The 21,736-nt window shown below is 39.9% G+C and overlaps 1 protein-coding gene across 1 annotated transcript in view; it reads left to right on the forward strand.

Annotated features, from left to right (window-relative positions):
* Positions 1-21,736, forward strand: part of ADAM22 (ADAM metallopeptidase domain 22) — a 138,995-nt gene that overhangs the window by 6,938 nt on the left and 110,321 nt on the right. The window contains exon 3 of the mRNA XM_059818298.1: positions 13,135-13,211. Coding sequence (XP_059674281.1) covers positions 13,135-13,211 — 77 coding nt within the window. The remainder of the gene's footprint in view (positions 1-13,134; positions 13,212-21,736) is intronic.

The following is a 21,736-nucleotide window of genomic DNA, read 5'->3' on the forward strand; positions in this document are numbered from 1 at the left end:
GCCTGGGCCCATCGATCCAGCCTGTCCAGATCCCTCTGCAGAGCCTTCCGACCCTCAAGCAGATCAACACTCCCGCCCAACTTGGTGTCATCTGCAAATTTGCTGAGGGAGCACTCGATCCCCTCATCCAGATCATCGATAAAGATATTAAACAAGACCGGCCCCAAAACTGAGCCCTGGGGGACACGGCTTGTGACTGGTCGCCAACTGGATTTGACTCCACTCACCACAACTCTCTGGGCTCGGCCGTCCAGCCAGTTTTTTACCCAGTGGAAAGTACACCTGTCTAAGCCACGAGTCGCCAGCTTCTCCAGGAGAAGCTGTGGGACACAGTGTCGAAGGCTTTACTAAAGTCCAGGTAGACAACATCCACAGCCTTTCCCTCATCCATCAGGCAGGTCACCTGGTCATGGAAGGAGATCAGGTTGGTCAAGCAGGACCTGCCTTTCATGACCCCGTGCTGGCTGGGCCTGATCCCTTGGTTGTCCTGCACGTGCCCTGTGAGCGCCCTCAAGATGAACCTCTCCATAATCTTCCCCGGCACCGAGGTCAGGCTGACAGGCCTGTAATTCCCCGAATTCTCCTTCTGGCCCTTCTTGTAGATAGGCTTTACATTGGCAAGCCTCCAGTCATCTGGGACCTCCCCCGTTAACCAGGACTGTTGGTAAATGATGGAGAGTGGCTTGGCAAGCTCCTCCGCCAGCTCCCTCAGTACCCTTGGGTGGATGCCATGAAGCTCCATAGACTTGTGAGTGTCCAGGTGGCACAGCAGGTCATTAACTGCTTCCTCCTGGATCGTGGGGAGTTTATTTTGCTCTCCATCCTTGTCTTCCAGCTCAGGGAGCTGGATACCCTGAGGATACCTGGTGTGGCTGTTAAAGACTGCGGCAAAGAAGGCATTAAGTACCTCAGCCTTTTCCTCATCCTTGGTGACGATGTTCCCTCCCGCATCCAGTAAAGGATGGAGATTCTCCTTGGTTCTCTTTTTGTTGTTAATGTATTTATAGAAGCATTTTTTGTTATCCCTTACAACCGTGGCCAGATTGAGCTCTAGCTGGGCTTTTGCCTTTCTAATTCCCTCTCTGCATGACCTAACGAGGTCCTTGTATTCTTCTTCAGTGGCCTGCCCCTTCTTCCAAAGGTGATAAACTCCTTTTTTTCCTGAGTCCCAGCAAAAGTTCCTTGTTCAGCCAGGCCGGTCGTCTTCCCCTCCGGCTCTTCTTACGGCACATGGGGACTGCCTGCTCCTGCGCCTTCAAGATTTTCTTCTTGAAGAACGTCCAGCCTTCCTGGACCCCTTTGCCCTTCAGGACTGTCTCCCAAGGGACCCTCTCAACCAGTGTCCTGAACAGGCTGAAGTCTGCCCTGCGGAAGTCCATGGTAGTGGTTTTGCTGACACCCCTCCTTACTTGGCCAAGAATTGAGAATTCTATCATTTCATGGTCGCTAAGCCCAAGACGGCCTCCGACCTTCACTTCTCCCACCAGACCCTCTCTGTTTGTAAAGAGCAGGTCAAGCAGGGCACCTCCCCTGGTAGGCTCCCTTACCAGCTGTGTCAGGAAGTTATCTTCCACACACTCCAGGAACCTCCGGGACTGTTTCCTCTCTGCTGTGTTATATTTCCAGCAGACGTCTGGTAAGTTGAAGTCCCCCAAGAGAACAAGGGCTTGCGACTGTGAGACTTCTGCCAGTTGCTTGTAGAACGCTTTGTCTGCCTCTTCACCCTGGTTGGGTGGTCTATAACGGACACCCAGCAAGATATCTGCCTTGTTTGCCTTCCCCCTCATCCTTACCCATAAGCACTCGACTGTGTCATCACAATCATTGAGCTCTATACAATCAAAACTCTCCCTAACATACAGAGCCACCCCACCACCTCTCCTTCCTTGCCTATCCCTCCTGAAGAGCTTATAGCCATCTCTTGCAGCACTCCAGTCATGCGAGTCGTCCCACCATGTTTCTGCGATGGTGACTATGTCATAGCTGTCCTGGTGCACAACGGCTTCCAGCATCTCCTGTTTGCTGCCCATGCTGTGTGCATTGGAGTAGATGCACTTGAGCTGGGCTATCGATTTCACCCCTGACATTGGTATGCCACCCCTAGGCTCATCTCTAGGCAGCCTGGTTTCATCCCCTTCCCCCTTCAAATCTAGTTTAAAGCCCTCTCGATGAGGTTTGCTAACTCATAAGTGAGAACCCTTTTCCCCCTTGGGGATAGCTGAACTCCATCTGCTGCCAGCAGGCCCAGTGCCGTGTAAACTGCCCCTTGGTCAAAAAAACCGAAATTCCGCCGATGGCACCAGCCTCTGAGCCACGTGTTAACCAGGTGCGCTTTCCTGTGCCTTTCAGTGTTCCTCATGAAGGATCTTAAAGGCTCAGATGTAACAATCCTTATAGAAAGCATTTTTCTCAACATTTGCTAGTTGCCATGATCAATGTAATAACTGCAAAGGCTGACAGAGAAGTCCTTTCCAGGTTTGATAATCAATATCTACGTATATTCCTGATCTGTGTTGGTGCTGCTGAGTGCAGAATCAGACTGAATGTTCTTCCTGCCACTGCTTCACTGAGGATGCTCTAACGCATTCATGATGCAGAACCGTGTTGCATTCCAAGTAGTGTCATGATAAATTTTGCTGAGATTTACCCAAATTATGGAGGAACTACGTATGAAGTTAACATGCACTCTAAAATGTTTGCCACAAGAGCATTATGGTTGTACATATAACACTGTCATGGTAGATCTGGCATTATATTATTCTTCTGGTGCTCCAGGTCCCCTTTGTAGTCTTCTCAGTAATTATACCAGTCTTTAAGTGACTCAAGACTAACAACTTTTCTTAGAGCTCTGTTTGTTAAAACATTATTGCAGTTATCCTGTCAAACACTGCTTAAAGGTCAGTTGAACTCCGTAAAACCTTCAAAAGCCTGATAAGGTTCAGCTCTCTAAATCGTGGGTCCTTCTGGCTAGCGCTGTCTTAGGGCTTTTCCCTCTCAAATCAGCTCTGCTGAGGTTTGTGGTCATGCACTTATTGCGGCCACCTCCCGCCAGGTTTCTCTCTCTTGAGAGGATGGGGATCCTTGTCTTTGGCTCCCACGAGTTTGAGCCAAAGCCGCTTCTCCTCCCTGGTAGACTGCCCTTCTGCTTCAGGGGAAGTAGATCACTGGGCTATTGTCAGATGATCCGGTTGCCAGCCCAGGCCCATGTCTATTCTCTTGAGTCTGGATAACTCTGGATGTGGAGGGTGAAGTCCAGTACTATCAGAGGATCAAGCCCACCACTCTTGGACACAAGATTGTGGTGTCTTCCTACACAATATCTCTTTCTCATTCATCTACTGATATGGTTCAGTTTTTTGGTCCCTAAATAATCTTTTTTCAGTATGTATTTTCAAGAAACAGTGTAATTGTTGGTTTTTTTGCATTTTAACTACAACTGCTAAGTTTTAATTTTCCAAAAATCACTGTGACTCCCATCCTGGCTCTCTCTAGTTTTGACTCCTCCTTTAATTTATTTTAAACTTTGTCAAATTTACTGTGATTGTGGAAAACTGTCAGACAAGAAAGCCTTCTGAGCCCTTCTAGTCGTCTTCTTCCCTTTGGCTTACCAGTGGCCTCCTGGGCATTGTATGGCTATGCTGTTCCAAGGAGATGTCTTTTGGAGTGCATAAAGGATCACAGAGGCCCGTCAGATGAAGTTTTGCTCTTCATAGCCACAGATGCTATAGGTAGCCACTTGACAGTACTCCTCTGAAGCCACTGCAATATTTGCATTAATCTGAGAAGGAGAATTCATTGCTGCAGGGATGAACCGCGCAGCGGCAGCTGTGCTGAGCCACAGCCAAGTGTGGAACCACATTTCTCTCCTCAGATGGAGGCAGGTTCAGTGCAGAAGAGAGCTTTGAGCATGGAAGATTGCATCTGTACAAGCTTTTTAGTACTTCAGTGGGGTGACTGTATGAGGGAAGGTTCATGTTTTTTCCCAGAAACTTTGTTGTGTGAGTGTTGAGCAGCAAAGGTGGCTGAAGAGCTGCATGGGAGCACTGAGCACATGGACAGGATGGGTTCTGCCAGGCTGTGGTGTGCACTTCCACGACGGGGGTTGGCTGGTTGGGTAAGTTCAAGTGGAAGGCCACTGTCACCTGAAATTAAGGACATGATTATGTAGAAGTCAAAGAAAGTGGCAAATTATGTAGAGCTGTGTAACTGTTGAGTCAGGAGGAGTCCAACTTAAAAACTGGATTCAGTTAAAGAACGTTAAGAAGCATGGTATTACTGCTGGGCATTTGCCATCAGGCAGTGAAATACGGTGATTCCTCTGGTAATTTGACCAGTTCTGATTTGTCTACCTACACCAAACTCACTCTACAATCTATTCCTCTTTCTTTTTTTTTTTAAGTTGAAATGAATGTTCCCAGACCAGGAAACTGTAGCAAGTGAGCATGCTTTAGAAAAACCATCTTCCAGAATGTAATATTAATACAAGGTTTAGAAAAAGTTTGTGTGGGTAAATGCCTTTTAATGGTACCTTGATACTGAAAGTGTCATGCATGTAAGCGTGGAGGCTACAGCCCTGACTTGCAGCTCTAAAATTGCCCAGAAGAATATCAGTATGTAGGAACACGGTCTGTTCCAGAAATGTCTCCTTGGAGTATTTCAGCCCCTGAAATTCCGTGGGAATGAAAAAAATCCATCAGCTGTTTCAGAAAATATATACAGCGAAAATGTTGATTCATTTTGATCTCCTAGGCTGTATCAAAAAGAAAATGAGTTTTGAATTGTACTTTTCTCCCACTTTTCAACTTTAAACAGGACTTCGATGCTTGAATGTAGAGGGTGAGTCATATTTAAAAAGTATTATCTGTGGAGTTGATTGAGCAATGTATTGGCATGCCTAAGAGTCTGCAAGTTTCGTCAAGCTCTTCTTAGCCATTAGTGCTAACAAAATGTTAGTAAACTTTCCGCTGTTGCCCAAGAACTGTTTATGGGAAAAGGTAACTAGGTTAGTAGGCTCTAGGTGTTAGAGTGCTTGTTACTTCCAGTGGGACCAGCTAATCTTTTGGTAAGCTTTCTTCTGTATACAAACTAAATGTAAGACCAGTTGAAAATGTTTGGAATATGTCATTGTGTTGCTGAAAAATGTTTTGGTCGCTGATACTTGTATAAAGGAGCAAAGTTAGTGTGCACTCTTTTTATTACTTTTGAATGCTTTATTTGTAACAAAAGGCGGTGTTAATAGAGGGTTTCTGATTCCTCTGGTAGTGGAACTCTGTTCCTTTGTTTCTGAAGCCTACAAGAGATGCTGAAAAGGGGCCTTTCTCTAAATGTTATTGATTCCTTTCAGAGCTTGGAAAACATACAGCTAAAAATGACCTCAAGGCGCCATCTGCTTCAGCGAGGGAAATGCATTCTCCCCTCTTGACTGTTAGATCTGTTGAGCTTTCCTTCTTGCCTAAATGGTGTCCTTGAGACAATAGTCTTTTCTACAGCTGAATGACATAGTGATCCAGCTGGGTTCGTCCTCAAGGGCTGCTTACAGCATGTGCGTTGCTACCTTTGTTCTGTGTTCTCTCCTCTTGCAGATGCGTTGTGCATTGGTTGTTTGCCTCTCATGCTGCAGCTGTGCACGTGTAGCAGCTCGTTTGGGTTCTGTCCACTCAAAACTGCCAGGCGTCCTCGAGACAGAGGGTATTTCATGGAAGAGAGATTTTCCTTGTTTGAGTCCTTTCCCTCTGACCTCGTGCTTCTTCACAAGGAAGTAGGTTCACCGTCTAGTTGCACAGTCAAGTCCTGTAGTATCTAGTGAGATAGATGGAACACGTTGCTCTACCGCTGTTGTATCTAGCGTTGCTCTTTGTGTTACCTCTGACCCTCTGAAACCTACAGTCGCTGTGAGGGGCAATGGAAACTGCAGTGTCCCTGTGTCACAGGGTGAGTCTCTGTTCAGCTCCCCAGTGTTGGTTTTAGAAGTGTGTTCTTCGATGTTCATCAAAGTTTTTGTATGAATTATGGCAGGAAAACATTCTGAACTTTACATGTTTTCATTCATGACTTTGCTTTGTTTCCTATTTGTAAACCAGTACTTTATTAATCACCCTTATAATAACTTATTTTATCATACTTTTTCTAGCTGTTATTCTTTGATGAAGAACCTTGTCAAATGCATTTTAAAAACATGAGGTTGAGCAGTCACCAATTTTTCTGGTTTTGCTGCAACAGCAATATACTTAAGACCTCTTGCACTTTAGTTAAATGTGACCTTTTATACATGAATCTGTGCTGCTTCCCCTTCAGAAAAGAAAAAAAAAAAAAAGAGTATGGCTTCCCAAAAGTTCTCGAAGTTCTTCCTTTCACTGGGATATGAAGACTTTCACAACAACAGAAGTTACAGTAATTAGTCTCATAGGAAATCAAAAGCTATAACTAAAATTTTCTTAAAAGTCAAACTAACATCATCTTCTATGCATAAAAGCACAGCAAGTATAAGATCTGGTACCATGGGGTTTTTCTGGTGCTGGAAACAAGTGTTAGATTGCCTCCTGGGAAGCATCATCTTGCCCATTCAGTTACTTAAATTTGTCCTTTTAGATCTGTGAGATCAAATGGTAGTTCATGTTAAATTTGCTAGCAGTTTGATAGTTTTCCTGCTTGATAGTTTTCCTGTCTTCATTGCTCCATCATTTAACCTTGGGTGAATTTTTGAGAAAGATGAAGTGGAGGGGAGGAAGGAGAACAAGAAGAGAAGTTTTCAGGGGAAAATAAGAATTATTTTTTCTTAGTCAGCTTGTAGCTGTTCAAAGATGCCCGTGGTTTTGGAGTGTCATGTGAAGGTCTAGGGTGAGATGCATGAGCAGATACAGCCGAGTCCAACAGAGCTGTGCATTTTATCTCTGTAGGACCTCTGAAGGATCCCTGCTGCTACCCAGGTATTGGATCTGCAGTAGTGATACCTGTGTATTACATTGCATCGGTTTGTGCTCAGGTTTCCTTTTTCCTGGTGCTGTTCCCCTCATCCATGTTTCTGGGGACCCCTTTTACTTTACTGTAATGAGTAAATCCAAACAGCCTCTGATTTCAAAACAGCAAATAAATAATGAAAGATTTATTTATTTTTTTTACTATTGAGAAGAATAATTACTGGCATTTTAGAGGTACAAGCAGTGCTTGCTTCTGACTCTGATTTCATTGATAGTATGATGTTTATGTGGAGAAAAGCTATTTTAGGTCATGTTTACGACTTTGTCAAGATCTTCATCTGCTGAGAGCTGGCGAAACCCCACCAAAGTGAACTGGGCCATGGCACTGTGCTCTGGCTGATGGTGTTTAACTCTCCCTCTGCCCCACCCTCAGTTGGCACAGAGAACAGCTATGTGATCCAGGATTCAAAAATGAACATGGACCTCTTAAAATCTTTTCTTATTTCTAGCTTTTCCTCAGAATAAATGACTTATTTACTAAATGTACCCCAAAGAGACAGCTGTAAGAGCCTTTTCATCAAACCATGATTCTATTCTGCAGTTTTTTCATTAAATAACTTTTTTTCCCCCCTAAAGAAAGCCCCATAGATATTTAGATTTATGCATTGGATAAAAAGAGAGCGCTTGCCTGAAAAATGGCAAATAATGATGATTAATATAGTAAATGAGTGCCTATAAATATTTTGAGAATGCTAGGGAAAGTAAAAAAGAGATTTTGCAGTTCTTTAATATGCTGTGATATGTGAATCCAGTTCAGTGACACTGAACTTTTCACTAAAATTAGGTATTTGCAAATGGCAATAGAGGTATGAGGAAATCATGTTGCATTTATGTTTTATTGTTTATTTTTTAAAAGTGATTCTTTGGCTTGGAGCTACTTATTATTAGACCTAGGCTTATTTCTGACTTTTGTCTCTGAGCAAAGTTTTGGTACTTTTTTTCTTCCCAGTGTAAGTAGAAAAGTAAGGTTTTGAACAAATCTCTTCTTTCACGTACAGCAACAGTATACTCTGGATTTATTACAACACAACTGACACTGAAAATTGTCCTTTTATAATGTGTATGTGTGCTAATTAGCACTGTATTCCTCTACTGTAACATAAATTTATGATTGTTTTCAAAACCACAGTTAAAGTTCTTTTTAGGTAAATCTACATAAAAAGATTAATATAATTTTCATTTAATTTCATGAATGGACTTATCTGCATCCTCACTGAACTTAAGAAACAGTCATTTCATACATACTTAAAGGTTTGTTAACAAGCTGAGGTTTCTGTTCTTCTATTAAATGGAGGTGGGGGAAATTAAATTATTATCTAAGGAATCTGTTATTTTTTAAATATGACTGACTTCCAGAGTGTCTGCTATAAAACCTCACTGTTCTTATAAGCTCTGAAGCATAGCTTTTAAGTTTTCTCTCTTGCTGTAACATTCTGTGTTATTTTCTCTCTTGATTCTCTTGATGCTTTTCTTCCGAGTCTACAAATTTGATCAGAATCTTTTAATTAGAAACCACAATGCTATAAATAGTAGTGAATATAAAATTCCTTACATCAAACGGCAAGCATATAAATAGGATTTTCTAATTCTTTTTTTTAAAAGACATTCTTCTATTTTTATAGAAATTATTGTTATCTCTTATAGCAAAACTTATTAAAAAGCATCTAAGTGCTTTATGCAGGATACTTCAGAAGTAAGAAACATGTATTATGAGGAACTGCACATTATATCACAATATATTTTTAATTCTCTTTTTTCTTATTTTAATGGGGAGAAATATTAGTCATCATGTTAGTATGCTGCTTTCAACACCCAACTAATTATACACAATGTGAGGAAAATTTCTAAAATACTTCCTTTCAAAATTCTTGTTAGTTTGATTATTAAGAAAGTGCATAGCTTCTAAGTGTTTCACTGGTGGTTAAAATATTTGCTCTATTTGAAATGAAAATCTTCCAAACATATTCAAGGTTACCTACAGAACAGGCTCACCATTGATCTGCAATGATAGATGTTGGTTGTAGTTCATGTATGCGTATTCCCTTTGGAGATGTGCATTCTTCAGGACCAGTTTCTGGAGAAGGCTGATCCCCAGCAGGGGTACTGAAGGGACTGTATCAGAAATCGTCATTATTCTGTTGTGTTTCTTTGTAATAATAAAGAGTCATACTTGCTACTGATTGCCTATCTCCTCTGTTACTGCAGTGACCCCTAAAGCATAAAGCAGGTGACTTAAAATAATTGGAATCGCATCCCTCTTGGTTTGGCAGGAAGGTTTGCATACCACTTTTATTTTTCTAGGATTCAAGCTTTTAAGATAAAATATCTTTGTGCTTAGTGATTTGAAATGATCCTTTCCACTCCATTTACTTTTGATTCTTTTCAGACATTCACTGAAATGCTTAAACTTTGCAATCTTTGACAAAAGCTAGCTCTCCCATAGTTGCACTGGATGCATGGGATGCTTAGTATTTTCTATAGGGGGGCTTGCAGGGTAGTACACTTTATGTGCCACTAGAAATTGCATCTGAAAGTACTGCAGCTAATTTCAGAGTTGTTATTGATATTTTCCTTCTTCAGCTGCATGACATTAAAATTTCAGAACTTTTTTATTGTTTCAGATGCACGGGCACTGCACTCTTCCATTAAGTTGTTGGATTCTTCTTTCCTGGCTCTTGTTCATGTTCTGCATCGAGTGCATCTCTCTTGGTCTCCACAAACTACCTTTTTATGACTCAGTTGTCAGCCATCAATGTGTCACGTCTACGGTTGTTGAAAAAGCCTCAAATTTTCTGAGAAAGTTCCTTGGTTTGAGAACTGAGTGACATAATTGATTGTCTTGCTTCAGTGGTTTAGAGGAGCCTTTGCAGGTGTCTGTCTTGTTACTTCTGCTTGAATGAGATGGTATAGATGGCATAAAAGTACTTATTTCCTTTCTTTGTGTTCTTTTATTGACATATGTCTATGAATCTAAGCTTCCCTTTCAGCTGGCCATTTTACCTATTCACCGAGCAGGCAGGTAGATGTGCTTAAAAATAATGTAGAGCCAAGACTTTTTAAAATCCGTTTCTTTATTTTGTGGTTTTTAACCAGATACTCAGAGGAATTGTTATTGCAGTGTTGCAGCGTATTACAAGCACATATCAGGGTTGAAGGATTCTTTGAATCTGGAAGGACTGCAATTTCTGGAAAGGGCTGAGTTTGTCTGGCTATCCAAAATGTGCACCTTGGTATCTCAGTAGGTTTGAGATACACTTGAGATACGCTTAATTGCACTTAAGCTTAAACTTAATGGTGAGCTTCCTGGGTTTGCATCACTTGTCTTGGGAGTGGTTACATCTGTGTAATGTTTTTCATCTTAACTTATTAAAAGGCATTTTCTCCCTTAAATCCACGTTAACAGCTTCTGTCAGGGAATAACTGTGGTCCAGGGTCACCTCAGAAATACATTAGCCTTGTAATTGTTTATCTTAGAGACATGTTCAAGGGAGGAAATTTCCCAGACCAAATCAGTATGATGCAATAAACCAAACAAAAAAGCCCCTAGTCATTTTTGCTGTTACATTGAATGAGGTGAATACATTTTAATGACAAATGCTACATTTAGCGTATGTACATTCAGGAATTTAAGTTAGGTTTTAATGTTCTTCCTTACTGATGAATTCTCTTTTGGTACCAGCATACAGTCATATAGAAGTCTTGGTTATACTGTGTATGCAGATCTAGATAATGACATATGTAGCTATGTTGTTAACAAACAAATAATAAAGTGCTGTAGAATGTTGTTTGCGTTTAATAATGTAATGATGAAAAGCGAACCGCTGGGCTGCCATTACTCCTTTGGTCAGAAGGTGGTTGTTGCGGTGCAGGTAGATAAATGAAGGTTAGTTAAGGTTAGCAAACATGCTGCAGTGGAACAAGGGAATAACAAAAGTAGTGTTGGCCTCCGGTACCTTACTTGGTTCTTGGCTTGTCACATCCTGTTTATGAGCAGCAGCCTAAAAATTCACATCTTAGCAAGAGAAGATGGAATTTAAAAATCATTCAAAGCAAACTCTGCTGCCGGAGAGTTGGAAAAGAAATGCCAATGCTAACCTGATAATTTGTTGATGGTTATTTTTGCTGTATTTGTGGTTGCGCTAGCTGCTGCAGGCCAGAAGCCGCTAAATGATGTTCCTACATGTGGGTGGCCGTACATGCTGTGGGTGTCTGTACATGCTGTGGGTGTCCGTCATTGCAGATACCAGCCGGCTGTGTCATGGGTCATTTGGGACTAGCTTCTGGTTTTTTGTTTTTGTTGGGTTGGTTTTTTTTTTTTTAGCCTTTTTTTGGCTAGAAAATAGGCTTTTAATATTGATGGTAGTTAATCACTGACATTATTTACCCAGATAAGGTAAACTATGTGTTATATTCAGTTAGTTGGTCGAAGATTATACATTTGTTCAAAAGAGGTGCTCTTCAATCATTCAGAAATTACAAGAACCACTTAGTGAAGACCTGTGGCCTGGGTTACAAAGCAGGTTAGATGTAATGGGGATAGCTGAAAGGATATCCGACTCTGTGAATTGTATCTACTGAGAGGCCTTCTAAAAAGCTTTCCAGTTAATACTGCATCCTTCTAAATGGTAATGTAAATATCTGGAATTTCTCATCATGCAATTTTGCATGCACATTCACTGCAGCGGCACAGCTAGGCATTTTTACAGAGGGCACTCAGCCTGAGCATCCTCTAATAAGAGAAGCTGTCTTGACTTTTGTTTTTTTTACAGGAATCAACTCTTTGTAAATATGTGTTCATGGTTGTTGTCTTTTTTATTTATTAATACTCATGCTTATATACGTAGACATAAAAAGAAAATTTTGCTGTAGGGCAAGTAAAAAATGTAATAAACAGAAAAGTCGTGATTCCCTCAACTTGCCATTTCTTTGTTGCTGTTCTTTTCCAGGGAAACCTATTCTCAGCTCTTCTGGATTTAATGCCTATTGAAAGCCTGCCAGTAGTTTAGAGAGAGTGAATTTGATGATTCACATTATCCCATCCTGTCCTGTGTTTCCCAGAGTTTTCAATAAATCATTTGTTACAGTTGTACTATCCTGTATTGTATTTATTTAGAGAAGTGTAATTTAGAGTTGTAAGTGGTTCTTCAGTGTTTCCTCTTAGATTCCTCTGTCTACATGCTTCAAATCTTAATGTGCAGATTTCAATGGAAAGAAAATAAGAACAAAGTTGAAACTGCTCCAAAATGTCTGAAAGTAGCTTTTCTTATTAATTAGTTAAATAACATGGCTGTTCCGTTTCTTGGGAGTTTTCAGGTCTAGAAACAACTTGCGTTTCCATTGGATAGCTGAGTATTTTCTTCCACTACTACTAGAACAAATACTCTATTTCTGGCAGATCGTGAATTACAAAGTATTCCCATGTTTGTCCTCTATAGGACTGAATGAAAGCAATTAATTCAGGGAAAATGCATGGCAAAAAGAAAGAAAGAGAAAGAAAGAAAGAAAGAAAAAGAAAGATGTTTCTCTAGCACCCATTTTTCTTTGGTTTTAATGACTGCGTAAGGGGTTGGAGTTTTAGGAGCCTTTTGGAGGAGATGGGTTACAGGGTGGGGAGTCAGAGCTTTACAGAAAATGCAATTAACCAGATTTTAGCCCATTGCTATCACCTCTGTATACGGGCTTAAATGAGAGTCTGTCTGAATGAACAGTTTCTTTCAGGTAATGTCAGATTTGTGAGTGTATCCCGGTCTGACCAAACCAGTAATGTCTTAGCTGTTATCCACCATTCTGTGTCCAGAGTCAGGTTAATGAGTAAGTAACACATTAGCCTGGGGAAGTCTTCCATTTTCCTTTGCTCAGGGTTTTGCCCAGGATGGAAGTTCAAAGAGAGGAGCCGTTTCCTATGGTGTGGATGGTTAAGATGGGGTGTTACTCCCAGTCACAGGTTGTGTTGTTGGGAATTCTTGAATAAGCCTCATGGATTCAGAAAACAGATCTTTTATTCATTATCATAAACTGCTTTGTCCATTTCAATGCAATTTTATTTGGTTAATGGCATATTGTTACTTAGTAAATATATTTAATTTCTGCATTCACAAACCTGTATGATATGTTTTGTTGTGGCTAAATACTAATTCCAGTCTTTTCAATATTGCAGTCTACGCACATTGCTCGAGCCAGCTTCCAGGTGGATGCTTTTGGATCATCTTTCATCCTAGATGTGACGCTAAACCAGTAAGTAATGACTGTATCTTACTCTATGTTTGTTCAAGACCTGGTGCCAGTGAAATGCAATTTTTCAGTGGAGGCTTTAGAGGCTGTACTATAGCACAAATGCTATTTCTAGGTATTGAGTTAATCTGTAGAAGTATTTTTTAAGTTCTTCTGTTATTTTCTCAAGTACCATTGTAGGCTTGTTACTACTTGGTAGCTATTGCAGTGTAAGTTTTAGTGTTATAATTTCATTTGCCATCTTTCAGTTTACCATAAAGGCAAATTACTATACTCACGCAGAGCCTCCCTGGATATTTAAAGGTGGATTTGCTGAAAATTGGTAGCTGTTAGCATTTTAATAACCAAATGTAAAGTACTGGAGATACAGCAATTGCACAACAGCTAATCCTCAAAAAAGAATGAGATGTATAGTTGGGAATGAAGTTTTTCTGGATGCATTTACGGTCTTTTGGGAACAGAGAAGCATTATAAGGCAGTAGCACACTGTGAACTTCAGTCTACGACGAAAGATTGAACAATAGTAAACTTAAAGTGAAATCTGGTAGGTGGCTTTCAGTACTGAGTTTTTGAAGTAGCCTTTTAACACAGCTGTTTTTCTTTATTAAGTAATTCAGCTCCTAGTAATTGAACACAATGTTGTGTGGTTCGATGTAAGAATTTGTGCTCAATTGCTACAAGTTTTTCTGCTATAAGGATGAACCATTCAGGTTGCAATGGGAGCCACTCAAATTTAAGGTTTTTTTCCACTTGTAAACACATTTTAAACAGTGGCAATTTCTTTATGTGCGCTGACATGAGTTTAAAAACCACATGTGAATCCTTCCTGGTTACAGACTGCAGAGACACTGTGCTGCTGGAAGGAGAGGGAAAGAAGCTGGTTTAGAAGTACAATTTTATAACAAATGCATTTTAAAAGAATTCTAGAGGAAGACTTTTTTTCCGAGCACCAAATCCTCAACGCTGAAATGTTTGTTGGAAGTAGCAATTTTGTATACATATTTATACCTTACTGAGAGTAGGTTGCACAAACCTGTTTTTACTTTTGGTGGCAGATTAATGGTGTGGTCACAGTTAGTTTCTGAAAGGTCAGGATTGTCCTTACAGTATGAGTTTCAGGTCATCTTAATAAAAGTAAACATATTTACCAACCGTGTATGAAAAGACAAGTTAAGGATGTGATTTTATGAGCTGCAACAGTTCTTTGTGGGTGGATTTTTTGTTTATGCACATAAACACACACACAAACACATATGTTTAAAATTTGGTTTGTTTTTAGCTGGATTCTATTTTTATATCATTCTTTTATTGTCTTTAATGATATTAGACCAGTATTTGTATGAGTAAGACTGTCAAAATGTATCCTTATTGTTCTTAAGAGTGCCAGAATCCAACTTCAGTATGAACTTTTCTTGAGAAGCTATGGTTTTTATAATGTGAAAAAAGTCCTAACACAAATTGTGCAAAATGAAAACAAGAAGGCTGCAAGGAAATTAAGATGTTTGGCTTCTATCATGATAGTTAAATTAACATTTAAACTACCTCTGAAATAGCATTTGGAGATCATCAAATAAAAAGAGGGCCAAGTATACTGGAGCAACATTTAAAATGTATCCTTGATTGTTATTCCTGTGGACAAATCTGTTTCATTCAGAAGGCTGTATATATTTTTCTTCTCTTGCAATTCTTACTTTCTTCTCTTGCTTTCTTCTCTTACTTTCTTACTCTTCTGCATGTATTTTCTAAGGGTCCTGAGAGGAAAGCACTAATTTTTTTGAGAAGCGGTTTGTAAATTTAGCCCACAGTAGCTTTATGGTTGAAAAGTAGTTGAATTCTTGTAAGGAGCAAGGTTCAAGATTTTAGTTTTCCTCTGGAAAAAATATCAGCTTAGTATTTGTAACTGAACCTCTGCTAATGCCAAAAGCATGCTGAAGCAGGGCCCTGTGGTAAAATTCGCTCTTATGCGTAATACACATTTGAGCAATGTTAAAGAAGGTGTGGGGGACAGAGGGGGGAAAAAAAATTTAAAATGCATAGGTTATCAGAAAGGAGGGACTCTCCCTGCCTTTGTCAGTCTGCTTTCTTGCAGTCTCCATGTTGTTTAAAGGTCGGTGTATATGGCTTGTACATCTGAATATATCTGAGCATCATCTTTAGCTACAATGTCAGTCGTGGTCAGTCACAGTGACAGTGTTCATTCTTCCATATGGTTCCCCAATTTATGGAGGAAAAAAGTTCAAAATTAAAATGCTAGTAGCAAACAGAGAGCTTTAAAAAAATCAGAAACTAAAATACGCCCCTGCCCCCTAATGTTTGCCTGCAAATGGATTTTGTTCTTTTGCTGCTTTCTTTTTGGGCATTATTTTCTCTACTCTCTTCAAATCCATCTTTTTATTTGACAATCAGTTTCTGTTTCCTCTGCTGCATTTGCCTGTGCTTTGTTATAGAACCCCCTGTTAGGTCCCGTTCTGTGTTTTGTATTCTGTTGTATTTGTGTATTTTCCATTTCTGTTCTTACTCAGTTCTCTAAAGAGTCACACATTTCTTTCTCTGTTTTTTCCATCAGGAATAATTGTTCCCTCTGCCATCGTCACAGGTACCACACAACTTCTTGTTTTTCTCTCAGCCTTTCTCTTGACAACTTTTTGTACACTGGCAGTTGAGGCTTGCAGAAATGTTTATGGTCTCCTACTTGTCTCTCTTCCCCTGTTGCCTGATACCCTCTGTTTTGTCTCTTCACTTCACCAAAGGAGGTGCTACTGTTGAATCTGGGTGTTAGTTGAAGCGACTTTCCTTTCCTAATCCCTTCTTCTGCCACCTCTCGCAACAGTGACCTGTCACCAAAGGCTGATCTCTGCAGTGAAACAAGCTGGGAAGATACAGGAGGTGGGCAGGGAAATCAAAAATCAGAGCTTACGCTGACTTTTCAGACATCAGGAAAACTGAGGCCCAGGAAGGGAGCGTTCTGCCAGTCCTGGATGCAAGTGAGAGGAAGGAAAAAAAAAAATTCCAACTGGCATTACAGTGTGGCAGTTTAATTTAACACTGAAATCTGCGTGCTTCCTTCTTGCTCATTTTGGATGTCAAGCAGTTTTGAATGCGTATTTATTCACATTAAATGCAGGTGCGAGATACACCAAAACATTACCTTGAATGATAATTAAAAAAAATTTAAAAAGATCATATAATTACAATGCAGTTTCCTTTTTTGCAGTGATGGTGGTATTTTCTCCACATGCATCACCATTCTCTCTTCCTTTTTTCCCCTGAGTTGCCATAGTGTCTCTACAATGAGCTTTTTTTATGATACGGTGTTTCTTTTTTAACTTCTTTTGCCTGTTCAACTGGCTGCAGTGTTTACAAAGGAGCTTTCAGATCAAATCAGCTGTATTTTTAAAAGGTTCAATCCCTTAGGCAAAGGTTAGGGATGCATTAGTTGCATCGGTGTGTTTGTGAATCCATTGCCTTGGTATCCTTACGTGTTCAGAACTGCATCTAATGGAGCTGTTTTCTGTGGCCTTTGTTAATGCTGCCTCCAGCGTTAGCAAACCTGGGGCCTGACTACTGGGCCGCGCAGGCGGGTGCTGCTCGCAGCCTTCCCTCCTTCAGCACGCGTCCAGCTCTGGCCCTCAACCCAGAACTGTGCAGGAGTTGCATAGCAATTAAGTGTGCTTATTTATTTATTTTTTAATTCCTTCCCCTTGAAGTTTTTCATGCTGTGATGGCATCTGTGGCTCAGCAAATGGCTATTTCTTTTTTCACACAGAATATTTCTTCTTAAGTGTAGCCACATGACCATTTACACTCTCATCTGGGTTTGTGATTATGCGATTAAACAGCAGAGCTCACCAGGAAACGGGACATGTTTCCGAAAGCCTCATTGAGGCCCTTTGGGTCCTGTGGACCACGTGGATCTGTCAGAGAGGACCTGAGCCAGGGCATGTCCATCTGCATGCGAAGCAGCAGAGACGTAGCGGCATAATGGCCCAAAGCAAGCTGTGATCACGGGGTTGGATTGGGAAAGAGCACGCTGCAAGCTGGTTAATCAGGAAAACTACAGTATCTGTGCTTGTCTGGAGTGTGCACAGGCCCTGGCATGAGGTTCACTTTGTGGTAGCCATGACGGGCACGAAGGATGATCAAGGCCCTTGATGCAGCAGCATCATCCTTCATACGAGGGCTCTGGTGTCTCCTGTCATGGAGAAGAACAGAGAGCATTTCTTGAGCCTGAGTCTGAATTGTGGTCACTTCTGAGGTGCAGTGTGGACACCAGCTGCCCTGCTGAGGAGACTTTTGGCCTTCAGAAAGCTCCCTGGAGCATCTGGCCACCTGCGAGTGCCCTGGCTCCTCATGCTATAACAAGAGGAGCCTTCCCCAATCATGGCTTTTTTTGTGAGAGTGAACACATCGATAGCCTGAGATCCACAGGTTTGTGGTGATGGGGAAGTGCTCTGAAGGGTCACGAGCATAAATAAGGATTTCAAGCTTATATTCAGCACTTCAGGACTGCTCTGTCCTTCCTGGTGATACTCAGTCACTAAGATGGAGCATAATTACCACCTGCTTTCTCTTCTTGCAACACAAATTTAATTCCTCTGCTCCATGTGTTAGTGGACAATAATCTATAAAGATCTAGTAGGCTGGGCAAGATGTGCTCAGAAACCCTACCCCTTTAGGAAGCTCACACATCTTCTGTTCCCATCGAGTGCCTGACTGTGTCCTGGAGGAGTACCAACACTGTGTATAAATTGATGGTCATGATGATGAACGACTTTCAGAGGGCTGAAAGATTTCAAATGAGGCAATTTTTATGAGCTCTGCAATCACTCTATTCTCTGTGTGGGAAATAAATGCCCTTTTCTCTTAGTTTATCAAAAGGTAGGCAAAACCAAAGAAGCTTCTTCAGAAAATACTGATAGGTGTTTTGTATATGTCAGTCTGAATTTAAATTATTTCTGGTTAGTGATACTGGAAGGTTCCTGGCACTTCAGTAATTAAGTGTTTTGCCTTGCCACTGAATGGTTTTTGCAGCTTCTGCTGAGAAGGATACAGACATTCCTCATGCCTTGTGGGAAATGTTTATTAGGAATGTCTTTTAACTAGAGTTTTACAAACCTTACAGAATCAGATTGTAAATTTCATCAAAAAATCCTGAAAACAAAAGCAAAATAAAAGGCAGCTTGACAGAAAAGTGCCAGCTTTTTCATGAGACAGACTGCTGAAACCTTGCCTGTAATTTCTCTTGGCAAGTGGTCTCCAACGCTAATATCAATGTGTCATGTAAGCTGTAAATGAAAAACATATTCCTAAGTTTGCTCTAAATCATAAACGTTGTGGAATTCAAAAGGATTAGCTTCCTGACGTGGTTTAAAAAAATGCAGTTACATCATTTCTGACTATTATAATTTCTGATAAGTCTTTCTCCCGCGTTGCCCCTGTGGGTCTCACGCTCCTGCTGGTCACCTGCAGGACAGGTGTGTGGTTGAGGGGCTCTGTGTGATGTGACGTGACCTGCTGGGTTGTGCTGCCAGGTGCGAGAGGACCCGTCTGCCATTCCTGCTCTAAAAGTACTCCATGCTTTACAATCTCTGTTACTCTTGTAATGGCTCCTGGTAACTGTTTGGGTAACTGCATGTGGTAAGTCATGGTCAGATCAAACCTGAGGAGGAGCAGCTCTTCCTTTAAGCTGTTTTGGGTCTCCCTAAAGTCCAACTCAATCCCTTATTAGTTATTTTAATGAATGCCTTGGCTGCACACAGTCCCAATTGTTCTCACTAGCAGCTGGAATTTATTGGCATCAAGGGAATTCAAGCTCTGTTCACTTTTCTTATTCATGCCCTGTGCATGCAGGCTGAGGAGACCCACTTGGGTATGATCACGTTTTGGTAATTGATTCTTACTTAAAATAATGCCTTTTTTTTCACCATATGAGAGTGCTCTGAAAACATAATTGTAATATTTAGTACCAATTTACAGGTAGCACGATATAGACTGGGTTCAGATCTTCTGAACGAGGTAGGGAATCATGTTCTGCACTATTTTTTAATTGTTTGTTAAGTGATGTTTATCATGTGCTCTGTGGTCAGAACCCCAGCTGACCCAACAGGATTGTTCTTCCACAACCCCATTTTGCAAAGTCATTCTTTCCCCCTCCCAATCTGTGATGAAAAAATTAGTATGGTCATAATTGCAAACCAGACTTAAGAAACACTTTCTCCTTGATATTGTTGCTTAATTTCAGAGGTTGATTTTGTTCTCTGGGAGGCAATTATTCTGCACCTCTGTTTGTGTTAGCATGCTTTGCTAACACATATTTTGTACAAACTGTTTTTGAACAACTTTTAGGGTTTTTTTAAATCTTTAATGAAAAATATCAGTTCTGCAGAGATTTCTGCCAACTAATTCTGTTTGGGCTAAAAGACAAAGAAGGGTAAGACAAGAATTCCGGGTCTTACTAGTGTATCACTAAATGTGTCCTGAGGCTAGGGAGAATGCCTGAGATTATGCAGTTAGACCTGTGTAGCAGCATCACTAAGGGTTCCTGCCTTTTGTGGTTTTTTTTTTTTTTCAGTTTTGTGTTGAAGAAGTATGGGAATGAAGAATTTGTCAAAATATAAATTGTTTGAATAGTTAATTACTCTCAATGATAAAAGTTTGAACATTAATTTTAGACTGGGAAAGCCCTGTAGCATTGAGTTTTTCTCCCACCTTGGTGTGTATAGCGTATCAGCCTTCTTTTTGTTACATTAAATAGGTTGAGCTCCTGGATCTTTGGTAAAATGGCATCTTTTAAGTCCTTTAATAATTTCTGTGACTTTTCACTGACCTCCCCAGTTTATCAGCATCCTTGCTGAATTGTAGACTCAGTACTGCATTTTGGCAGTGTCACGTATAAAGGTAGCACAACTTTCCCATTTCTAATTGATATACCTCTTTAGGTAGTTCTCAAGATTTTTCCAAGACTTTTTTTCTTTTTATTTCTTTTTTTCTTTTTCCTTTTATTTTTTAAAAACTTCCTTATTCCAAGCTTAGAATTGACTATTTAGTAAATATGAACTATGTTCTTTGATCTTATTATATCATCACTGTTACTGTTACTGAATTTGTAATCCTGTACAAGAAAAATATGAGGTTACTTTGACATGAAAAGTTTTCCATAAACCTATGTTGATTATCAGTAAGTTCACTACCTTCCTTTAATTTGTTTTGCATAATGTTCCGTTATGCTTAAGACTTCTTTTGGAAAGGGTAAATTGCTTTTGATAACTCCATTCCATTTTATTTTTTAATATTATAATTTAGTTTTAGGTTAGCAAATTTCTGTTATGATTATTCCTCTATTATTGTCAATAGATTTTTTTGTTGATTTAGTACCAGCTACTGGTAAAGACTGTTGAAATCAACACAAGTTTGCTACTGACTTCAGTTGGATGGGGATATGGAAAATTTAAGTGATGTCTGTGAAATACTCGCAAGTGCTTAATTGGCATTCTGGTTAAAATGAGAACAAAAAAGCTAATTTGTTTCATTCATCTATTATTTCCAAGTGTGTCACTGTAAGGTAGTTCTAATCACCTGTGAGAGAATTCCCCTGATGTTTCTGAAACACCACTTAAAGCTCAATGGTTCATGACTTCTAAGAAAAATAGCATTTGAAAACATTTATAAGTGCATACAAAATCTGTGCATTTGCTCGTAAGATAGTTTCCTAGCCCATTAAGCAAAGTTTCTGAAAATGTCAGTCCTTTGTTTTCCTCTCAATGGATGTGATAAAGAATATTTTACTGGTTTTAGGTAATTGCATTCATTGGCAGCAGTATTTGTTCATTTACAGTAGAGTAATTAAAACATATGGGATTATCAGCACTGAGTAAATTGCCTTTCCATGGTCTGAATTTTTTGACACAAAAATAATTATAGAAAATGTATTACTGTGTATCTGTGAGTGTGTGTAGGAAGAAAATGAGTAATTATTCGGGAGAGATACTATCATTCTATTACTATAACGTTTTTCTTTCTCGATGATATTCCTTAGATTACCAGATCACTTAGGAGCTATGTATCTTACACACACATATACAGAGATACCTTGTATGTACAGATCAATCATATGCTATACTTAGCATCTTCTTTAAGGTAAAATGGGTTAAACTAGGGAAAGAATCAAATTGCTTAACATGTTTCAGTGCCTATGAATTTATCTTCTATGTACTGAGTATCTCCAAGTGGCAGTAACTTTAACAATTAAATGACCTCTAGCCATTATGAAATATTTTAAAAGAAAAATGAATTGCATTTTTTATTTAGCCTTTACAAAGTGACTATGATAGTCAAAGCATAATTTCTGGATTTACTGTTGAAATGGAATTATATCCTCATATGCTAACATTAGTTTGGGCACCAGAGTTTTTACTTGAATGTCTGGGTCGTATATACATTACTGCCACTTCTGTAAATAATACAAAACAAACCATTGACCTTTCCAGCTATTTCTGTATTTGATTATGGTTTAACAGCTAGAATAGGAT

This window comes from Gavia stellata, chromosome 6, assembly GCF_030936135.1.
Source record: "Gavia stellata isolate bGavSte3 chromosome 6, bGavSte3.hap2, whole genome shotgun sequence".
In the NCBI taxonomy this organism is placed as follows: Eukaryota; Metazoa; Chordata; class Aves; order Gaviiformes; family Gaviidae; genus Gavia; species Gavia stellata.